This window comes from Metopolophium dirhodum, chromosome 1, assembly GCF_019925205.1.
Source record: "Metopolophium dirhodum isolate CAU chromosome 1, ASM1992520v1, whole genome shotgun sequence".
NCBI classification, from domain to species: domain Eukaryota; kingdom Metazoa; phylum Arthropoda; class Insecta; order Hemiptera; family Aphididae; genus Metopolophium; species Metopolophium dirhodum.
This window is the reverse complement of record NC_083560.1, coordinates 123102859-123113879: the sequence shown is the minus strand read 5'-3', so window position 1 is coordinate 123113879 and position 11021 is coordinate 123102859. Positions and strand designations below refer to the sequence as shown.

General features: G+C 28.2%; 1 protein-coding gene across 4 annotated transcripts; it reads right to left on the bottom strand.

Moving 5' to 3' along the window:
* Positions 1 to 235: 235 nt before the first annotated feature.
* On the bottom strand, positions 236 to 10737 carry LOC132934807 (threonine--tRNA ligase 1, cytoplasmic-like). Of its 4 annotated transcripts, XM_061001174.1 has the most exons (17): positions 10596 to 10689; positions 9875 to 10007; positions 8927 to 9020; positions 8232 to 8321; positions 6400 to 6554; positions 6075 to 6324; positions 5846 to 5959; positions 5159 to 5302; positions 4918 to 5064; positions 4650 to 4844; positions 1923 to 1993; positions 1643 to 1805; positions 1443 to 1580; positions 1131 to 1309; positions 866 to 1040; positions 685 to 799; positions 236 to 622 (listed from the first exon to the last, which is right to left on the bottom strand). In XM_061001174.1, exons 3-17 carry the CDS (start codon positions 9011 to 9013, stop codon positions 474 to 476), a joined length of 2172 nt encoding a protein of 723 aa, XP_060857157.1. In that variant the 5' UTR covers positions 9014 to 9020; positions 9875 to 10007; positions 10596 to 10689; the 3' UTR covers positions 236 to 473. The 4 variants fall into 4 exon arrangements, with proteins under 4 accessions (XP_060857157.1, XP_060857156.1, XP_060857158.1 ...); XM_061001173.1 differs by lacking the exon at positions 9875 to 10007 and having other exon boundaries at positions 10596 to 10737; XM_061001175.1 differs by lacking the exons at positions 9875 to 10007; positions 10596 to 10689 and adding an exon at positions 10470 to 10594.
* Positions 10738 to 11021: the final 284 nt, after the last annotated feature.

Genomic DNA, 11021 nt, shown 5'->3' with positions numbered 1-11021 from the left:
TATTAAAAACGTAGACTAATTCTATCAGTCAAATAGATATATCAAGCAGAGAGACTATTTAAATGTAATAAATAATTGTGTATTCATAAAAATAATTCAAGCCCTCCAAAACATAGAAAATTATCTAGTGGTTGACAGTATGACTATATTATGTAGTAATGTTAACATAATTTTCCAGTGATTCATTTTACCCTTAGTAGAAAAGTAGAACGGTAAAAAAGATAGACATTTAAAACTTGGTGAAAAGAAATATATTAAAAAAAATCATTTTCCACAATCTACAAGGTCTAATCTTAATATTTAGTTAAAACTAGTCTTTAGTAAAAGGAAACTCATTTTTAAAGTATAAATTATTATATAATAAATAGAATAAATGCATAGTTTAAATCAAAATGTTGTTGATAGAATAAAATTAATGAAACAGATAAATTTAGTGAAAAAGTTATGTTTATTATTTTCTCAATAAATCTTAATTAAAATTCAACTTCACTATTATTTGTTTTTGAAATCTTTAATTTTTGTAGTCTTTGAATTGTCTCTTCAATACTGAATTCACCATGAACATTGTTGTCTCTCGTGCGAACATTAACAGTGTTTGCAGTCTTTTCTTTATCTCCAACGACTGGAATATTAATAATTAATTAATTAAAATTTACTACAAAGTTAATTAACAAAAATACAAACCAAGAATGAAGTTATATTGTGCCAATTGTGCATTGCGAATTTTTTTGTTTAAAGTATCACCGTGATCAACATCTACATCACACATAAACCCAGCCTCGTATATTTCTTTTTTTACCTATTGATAAGATTTAAATTACATTAATACAATAAATTATAATGCCAGGAAACAAATAAAACTTACTTTTTCTGAATATTCGTCAAATTGAGGACCAACAGGTATTACAATTGCTTGTCTAGGCGACAACCAGAATGGCCATTTTCCAGCAAACGATTCAGTTAAAATAGCTATCATTCTTTCTACTGAACCAAATATAGCACGATGTATGATTACTGGGCGTTTCTTTTCTCCTGATTCACTACAACAAAATGTATGAATTGTAAAATAATCAATAATTTATAAATTACTTATTGGCATTTGCTAATAATTAAGGTTTTAAATTAAATACCTGATAAAATTTAAATTAAACCGAATTGGGAGCTGGAAATCAAGTTGTATGGTAGCACATTGATGCTGACGTTTTAAAGCATCAGAAATAGTTATATCAATTTTTGGTCCGTAGAAAGCACCATCTCCTGGGTTTAATGTCCATGATTCACCAAATGAATTTAAGCTATCAGCTAATTGCTATTAAAATGTGTAAAGAAAAATTAGAAATACGATATAATAAAATAATTTTTGTAAGCTAAATAAATTACTCAACACATTATATAAGACATTTTGAAATCTACTTTGTATAAATAAAATGTTAACATTTAACCTTTTCAGCATTTTCCCACATTTCCAACTCGCCTAAATACTTTTCAGGTCTTGTAGATAAACGAAGATGGAATGTAAATCCAAATACAGTATATACATGACGTAAAAAGTCTAATGAACTCATCATTTCTTGACCAATCTAAATTAAATAATAATAAATAAATATATTTGAATATTCCGTTTAATTTGATTTTGTCTAACTTGTTCAGTAGTACAAAATATGTGAGCATCGTCTTGCTGAAAACGTCGAACACGTGTTAATCCTGTTAAAGCCCCTGATAACTCATTACGATGGAGTACACCAAAGTCTGCCATTCTAAGTGGCAGTTCTCTCCATGATCTATTACGATGATCAAACATTAAACTGTAAACAATTGTATAATATTTTACATTTTAACAGATAATATTTTGTTCTTCATTACCACAGCAAAATTGGACTAATGAGATAAAAAAAAAAAATCTTAAAATTTAATGTATTTACCAATGGCCAGGACAATTCATTGGTTTCAGAGCATATGTTTCTTTCTCAACATCAAATGAAAACATGTTTTCCTGGAAATAAAATTAATTTTAATTAACATTTACAATTTACAATTATAATCGAAACAAAATATAAGATGTTAAATGTACCATAAAGTTCTCGGTTCAAGTAAAATGTTTTTAAGCAAATAAAACATTTTTTTGAATATATAAAGACTAAGTTATAAATATACATACTTCCAATATGTGGCAAACATCCTGGGACGAAATACCAATCACCAATAAACTTAAATCGATTAAAATGAAAATCACTAAATGGTACACTCAGCCCAATGCCTCCAGACGATCCGAAATCATCAATACCAGAACAAGAATCCGCCATACCAATCTCACCCACATTCACATCATAAAACATGAAGAACAACCTCTCTGTAGCCAATGTAACGAACCTCTCTCAATCAAACATGTAGTCTTAGACTGCCCGCTATATGTCAACGAAAGAAACATCCTCAACCAACCATCAACGATGGAGGAAGCTCTAGGAGAACACAACACGCACTTGATCCATACCTTCTTCAAATCCATCGGCATTGACACAAAAATTTAATGTAAAGATAGAACTACACTGCTAAAAATATAATGTAAATATACAATATCACTGTAAAATTCATATATACCACAATTGTAACGTAAAATTAATTTAGAATTTGGTTATTTATTTGTATATTCACTAATTAACGATAATGTAACCACAACCACAGGCTAATGATAGCTGTTGAAGCCTTTAATACCAATAAAAAAAAAAAAAAAGACTAAGTTATAGTGAATATAATAAGTTTTTTTTTTTTTTTTTATTAGAACTTCCAGTATATAACTATTATAGTTCGACAATTATTACAATATATAATATAGATAAGGTTTACAATATATAGTATCTTATTCTAGCATAATTTAGATAATTAGATAATTATATAAGAATATAAAATGAAATGATACAATATATTATGGTGGACGTATAACGGTATATGGAATTACAATTTACCTTTATATAATAAAGCCGTTAGCAGAGACAGGAGGGGTTTTATGATTGCAGTGAACTCGGTAATAAAGGATGTAAATAAAGTTTCTGTATTAGGAGATAAGTGGGAATGGTTATGATTGGAGGAAGTAGCTTCAGCATATGATGGTTTATCGGTATTGGGATTTGAGGTGGATTTAGGAAAGCTTGTATGAGATTTGGGAGTAGATATAAAATGTTCACGACGAGGTGGTCTGTAATTTAGTTTTTTATAAACGAGACAGCCTTTGTAATTTGCTGGGTGACTACCTTGGCATAAAGCACACCTGGCCGGAGATTCTGGTGACATAGTGCATACGTCAGATCTGTGTTCTTCGCCACATCTGATGCATCGTGGAATGTGGTTGCAATAACTCTGAGTGTGCCCGTAAGACAGACAGCGATGGCATTGCGGTGGGCTTTTACGTGGGTGGGACTTTTCGACAACAATTTTGGAGTGCAGTAGATACTCGATTTTGTATACATCCATGTTGTTGGTGGCTTTTTTGAGGTCGACGAAAAAGAGAGGTAGAGGTGATTTATCGGAAGAGCGCTTAATGTTATGAATGTGGGTAACCTGGTGTCCCAATTCCGAAAGAGAAGTAATTATATCTGTAGTAGAGGTAGAATGGTGGAGATTGCGGATCACCACCCGTAATGGACGCTTATCATACGGCTGGTATGAATGAAAACTGATGCTGTTCTCAATTAGATATTTAATGAGTAGTCTGTAATGCTCATAGAAATGAGTATGGATGATCAGGTATGAAGGTGTGGTTTTACAGATAAATTCTGTTGTGTTGATAATTTTAATCAAGTTTGAGGTGAAACTGGAAAAATTACTCACGCCTTTGATATAAACTGCAGGTGGTTTTGGTGGGATATTTTGAGTATGAGTTTGAGTCATGTTTGGCTGTGTGTTTTCGTTATAGTCATTTAGTGTGGTGAGAACTGAGTACCGGTTTGGAGTTATGAATATTTTTGATTTCTTATCCTCTGGCTTGGGGGAAAGCGATGAAGAAGATAAATTTCTTTTGCTTGAAGTTGGATTAGTTTTAGTTGTGACACGATTATTAGACGATTGGGCCGCCATACTATGTAAACGTAACGTCAGAGTATAATAATATAATATTAGCGTATGAAAAACAGATAACGGAGCGAGCGTAATGACCGTGCGTTCATGATGAACGTTATCGCCGGACTATATAATAAGTTAATGATTTTTATTTATCTTTGCACATAATATTTTAAGAGATGCCCAGATGCGTAAAAGATCTTTTAACATTTAACGGACAATTAGCCGTTTTAATGACTCGCTAAACAAATTTGTTCTTTAGATATTGAAGAGTCCGTTAAATCAGTCTGTTAAAATATGTTACCAGTAATTAACTAGTTATTATTTACTGTTTATACTGATTATAATTTTATCAATCACAATTCACGATTACCACCTTGTGATATGAACTATGGTGTTAATAAGTATATTTTAAATAAATGTGTATTGCAATTGACGAGCCATTAGCTACTCATTTGTTAGTTATTTAATGAATGAATTTTATGCAACCGAGCATAATACAAATAAAATTGAATGATTTATTGATTTAAATAAATAAATTATAAATCCTCTTTTCTCCCTCAAATAAAAGCTGAAAAGAAATTAGGTTAACTTACTGCATAATGTGCCCAATGACCAGATGTTTGCCATAACTTAACATTGTAAATATTCGGCGACACTACTTCTTGGAATCCACGTTTTCTGTATTCACTTTTAATGAACTCAATTAAAGTATTATAAATATGCGCACCTTTTGGTTGGAAGAAACAAGATCCTGGACTTAATTCATGGAAGAAAAATAGTTCTTGTTCCTAGTATATAATTATAGATACAATTATATTTCTATTGACTTAATTTTATCATAATCATAATAATAATACAGACTCTTCCAATTTTACGATGGTCTCTTCTAGCAGCTTCTTCTTGGAATTTTTCCCATTCTTTCATTTGCTTGTTGTCCGGAAATGAAATACCATAGACACGTTGCAATGTTTCAGCCGTGGAATTTCCTTCCCAATAAGTAGCGGAATTCTGCAATAAAAATATATCAGGCAAATGAAAAATATGTTATTTCTATAGTAATACAATAATAATAATAATAATTTAAAAAAAAATTCATATTTACCTTGATAACTTTAAAAGCTTTGACTTTGCCTGTATGACGAATATGTGGCCCCCTGCATAAATCAATTAATGGCCCACATCGGTAAACAGTAGTCGTTGGTGTTGTAACTTTTTCGTTAAGGATTCTCACTTTAAATTCATTGTACTAAATAACACCACAATAAAAATAAGTATAACTGTAATTTTTTTTAAATTTTATTATAGTGTATTATTTATATTTTCTTTGGTATAATTCAAGATCAATCATACTGATGATAATTTTAAATATAATTGTCATAAGAATAATATTTTATTTTATTATAATATAGATATTAAAATAATTATCCACTTATTAATAAATGCAAATTTTAATGTTTATAAACGTTATAACGCTTTAATTATTTTAATGAGTTTTCTAGGGTGTATTAAATAGCATATTTAGTTGGCTACATACAATATATTATATAAAATAAAATGTATATCTAAATTAATAGTTTGGTAATTTTACTAATTATATAAGTAAAAATTTATAAATATATTATTTACTATCTTATAAATTCATCTATTACAAGAGTTTTAAATTTTAATAAACAAATATTAATATTTTTGTGTGGTAAGTTAATTTATATCAACTATTTATTTTAAATAAATGATTTATTCTAAAGCTTATTAAAAACCAATATACTAATAAACATATTTTGAATATTACCTTGAACATTTCCAGTAGATCTTCTTTACTAACTTCAAGCCGTTCAAATGGTTGTTTTTCTTTAACAATTTGTTTGACGAGATTTTCCATTACAGGAAAATCGAAGTTTGATACCTAATAAACAAGTGTAATTTATAAAAAATACATACTAATCATTCTTATGCTTAGAGGTGTATATTATAAATTTAAATACATATTATATTGATTATTTATAATAAAAGATAATTACTCCTTTGTTCTCAATAAACATATCATAGTAAAATCCTCCTTCAATAGGTGGGCCATAGCACAAACATCCACCATATATTCTTTCCATCGCCTCACCCAACATGTGAGCAGATGAATGCCAAAATACTTTTTGAGCCTCTTCGTTATCAATTTTGAGTAACTGCAACGTTGAATCTTTTTCCAATGGTCTATCCAAATCCCAAAGCTCTCCATTAACCTTAGCAATTACTGTATTATCGGCAAGTCCTTGACTGCATACATATTTAAAAATTTTATTATATGTACAAAATACATATTGATATAAAAAATTAGTTTTAGTTCCAAACCTGATGCCTTTGGCTACATCATATGGCGTAGATTGCCAAGCCTTAGCATTAGTGGTTTTTCCATCAGGAAATGTTACAGTTATAGGTTCCAGTATCTTATTGGCTAGTTCATTATTATATTGTTCCTTAAGTTTATCCCAAAGCTTCAAACGATCCTAAAATAAAAAAAAATATGATGAAATATGTATAATATATAATTGTATATGATTGTTTAGTACCTATTTATATTTTTACTAAAAAATATTTGGCCATTTGTAACTGAATTTTAGACCAGAATATTTATATAATTATGTGGTTCTATACATTGTAGTTTGAAAAAGAATGTTTTCCTACATATCTATTGAAAATAGAATTCAATTTTGTAATAAAAATTTGGATACCAGAAAGGTACTTGTTTGTTCTTGCCCCACCACCAAGCCTTACAATTTATCATCTCACCACTAACCAGCCTTATGATAACACTTCTGCAGTCTTTACCAATTCTAAAATCTAAAATCTCGATATTTTTATGATATTTTACGTTTAGGTAAGTCCAATATGTGATCAATTTATGGAAAAAAAGGTAATTACTTATAAGTTATAATATTTTAATCATGTTACTATGTTAATATGTTGTCAACATGTTGTTTTGTTATATCGTAGGTGTATAATTCAAAGTGGGTATCTATCTTACAAACGTTAATAGCTTATTATGAATATTGTTAAAAATTAATTTTAATGAATTATTTTCCACAATATTTAATACTAGCATTTAATTTTTACAACAAAAATATATTGTTAAAACAGATAAAATATGTGACATTTAAGGAACTTAATAAATCTGTCATATTCTTTTAAGTGTATTATGAGATATCATTAAATTTATTTACTATTCTGCTATTAATTGTAAACAATTTATTGTTATTATTTACTTTTATTTGAAAGTTTTGTAACACTATATAGAAAACATCAAAGTGCAACAGATGTTCAACCCGGTGGCGGGGCAATAACAAACCAGTACACTTGTTGATTTGCTTTTGGTACATAAATTGAATAAATTGATGTGAGTGCACAAAAATATTTTTGTATGCACTGCACGGGTAACAATTTGTACACTCGCCCTTTGTGTATTAGAAACAATTCACTTTTTAAAATATTCAGTAACCAAAATTATAATAATATATTAATGTAAATCAATTAAGAGGACGCTACACCCGCATGTGTTGTCTCTGTCTTACAAACGTACAACATAACAAAAACTGTTTTGCGCGGGAAAAAACCGAGAAGGCTATAGTTATAACTAAGAAACGAAATTTTCACACTGTAAAGATGAAAACATTTACTGTGCAACATCGTTTTTATTTTTCCGATATCACAAACACCAAAAAAGTTATTATTGTTTAAAAATGCATTATTTCAACCTTGAATAACTTTTTTTGTATTTGTGATATCGGAAAAATAAAAAAGATGTTGCACGGTAAATTTTCTCATCTTTACAGTGTGAAAATTTCGTTTCTTAGTTATAACTATAGTCTTCTCGGTTTTTTCCCGCGCAAAACAGTTTTTGTTATGTTGTACGTTTGTAAGACAGAGACAACACATGCGGGTGTAGCGTCCTCTTAATTGATTTACATTAATATATTATTATAATTTTGGTTACTGAATATTTTAAAAAGTGAATTGTTTCTAATACACAAAGGGCGAGTGTACAAATTGTTACCCGTGCAGTGCATACAAAAATATTTTTGTGCACTCACATCAACACATGCGGGTGTAGCGTCCTCTTAAAGAAGTCTTATAAGTCAAAAGCAGTAAAATATAGTAAATAGACAAATTTAATTGACTATTCTAACCTCAATGTAGGATGGCCAAGGTTTCAATTCTGAAACTTGTGACTGTTTTCCTTCCTTTTCCTTCAATGCCATTTTTTTCTTACTCGGTTTCTAAAAAAATAAAAACAAACTAGATATAGTTATTATTAGATACAATAATATTATAACTATAGAATTAAAACAAGTTTTTTTTAAGTTTACTAAAATGATAAATAATAGAATATACAAAATTAAAAAAAATAGTTTTAGACGTTTCAATTTATTAAAAAGTACTAAAATGAAGCTAAATTAACCTAATATAGTCACTTCTATATTAATTACTTATAAGCATTTCTAAGTAAATTTAAATTTATTTGAGTTTAAAAAACCTAATAAATTGTTATTTTTTTTTAATACAATAATAATACATTTTTTATATTTTAGATGGTGTATTATTTATAAATGGTTCTTGTTAGTTAATTTTATGAACAGCTTTTTATAAATACTTTACTAAATTACACATTGCACCACAAGTTACTGTATATTACAGTTAGAATATGATAACAAATATATTTTAATTTAATAATTTATATCATAGTATAACTGATTATCATAAATATCTAAATGATCTCAAATACTTTTTACAGTCAATAAATTAAGGACAAATTGTTACAAATTATAATGTTTTTAACGACAACATTTTAGTTATTTTTAATTTTTACTTCAATATTTCTTACTTGGTATTTGGGTAATCTTAGTCCACGAACAGATTGCGTTCCAAAAATTATTGTTTGATGAAAGTCAATTAACAATTTTAAACGCATTAATTTACTGAAAAGTAATTAAAAAATTAATAATACAGATTTAAATAATTGTAACAAATAAATTAGCATTTTTTATTTAATAGATAGATTAAAATATGTATGTAACTTATACTAAAATCTGATAATGTTGATATAAAACGTACATTGTATAAATTAGTATTAAAACACAACCAATGTTACAACTAACATTTTCAAATTAGTAGTGAATTTTATCAAACTTAATAAGTCATGCATTCATTCCTTGAATAGTTATTTAACTATTAATACAAAGTACCTACCTAAAGGGCAGGATTGGTATGTATCGGCCCATCAAGATTTTCACTTCTAAGCAGCTAATTTACATCTTCATTGGGCAAAAAATTACATCTAAAATTGTTAAGAGCTTATAGGAGGCCAAACGTATTTTAGACATGAATTTATTTTCATCCACACTTACACGACCTGCCTACCGAGAACATCTTGGTAGCTCGCCTAACCAATCCGGCCCTGCCAATTCAAGTCAATACTTTGTGAGATTGAAGATAACTTCCAGTCTATGTATTAAATTTTTTTTCTTTTATATTGTGAATTAGTAATATAGGTATTCTATAAAAATATCTTCCATTAAGATATTAAACTGGAAAATATAATTAACTAATTTTAACTGAATATACCTATTTAAAAAATTCAAAGTTTCATTGATCTGTAATGTTTTGTACTTTAAATGGCAAAAGAGTAAGACAGAGACGGGAGACAAAACATGTGGGTAAGATGGTCTCTTAGGTTATTAAGACAGACTTACTACAAAATATTGTTTCATTATTGTAGGTATACATAAAATAACTAATTATATGTACATAATACATAGAAAAATTTGATTACCACTACCCGTTTAGTCTTTTAATACTTTGACGGTTAATCAAAGTTTTTAATGACGTGGAAAAATATCCTTGGCATGTCAATAATACATATCACGTGACTGCGGTCATATGGAAGGCAATCTGTTAAGTTTATACTGTTTTTGAAACAAAATGAAAAATAAATCATTGAGAATTAAAAAAAAAATATGTAAGATTAACATTATTATAACATATAATGGTAAATGGTTCAACTATTGTTGATTTTCAGTAAGTGAAAGTTAAACATTATATATTGCGGCATTGGCATAATGCAATGTAATGTATTATGTTCAATATCCACTCATTTTGAAATGTACATTATCTTGAATTGTCGAAATAGAAGAAATGAACTAACAAAATAGATCAACATTTTATGTAACGTTAACAAACCAATTATATTATGCAATAAGCATAGATACGAACATGTAAATTATTTTGTTCTGTTAATGTCAATCATTAAATCATTTTTAAACTATTTGTTTAGTAAATATCTTAAGCGGCTTAAGAGAGTTTAAGTTTTATGAAATGGACAATTATGAAACAAAATATAACCTATTTGTCAATTTCTCTATACCTACTTAGTTATAAACGTTGAAATACAATCTAATCACAATATCTGCGTTGTCAGAGTATTTTAAAAATTAAATTTTCAAATGTGTGATTATAAACATACTTAACTTTTAAATAAAATTGAAAAAACTTACCAGAACAAATTGAACCGAAAACGAGGTATTTGATGAGTAGAACTCTTTCGTGACCCGTTTACGTGTTCTTATCATATTATAACGTGATCGTTATTCTTATCATTAACATGGAGGTTTAAACAGAAGTGATGTAAGCAACGAAAAGTGCTTCTGTGGATTGGACGATGCTGTGTACGAAACGGTGAGAACTTCATTCTGAAATCAAAAAACAAAAACACATAAAAGGTACGACCTATTTGGTAATCGGAACATTCGGAACTACAGTCGGATGATGGGCACAAATATATCACCTCCCGATGTGTTTATTTACGGGTCGGTATAATTCACAGATATATATAATAATATTATATAATAAATATAAATAAATATTATAATATTATTATATATATCATTCTGTGGTCAATTTCCTAAACTGCTGATTAACTG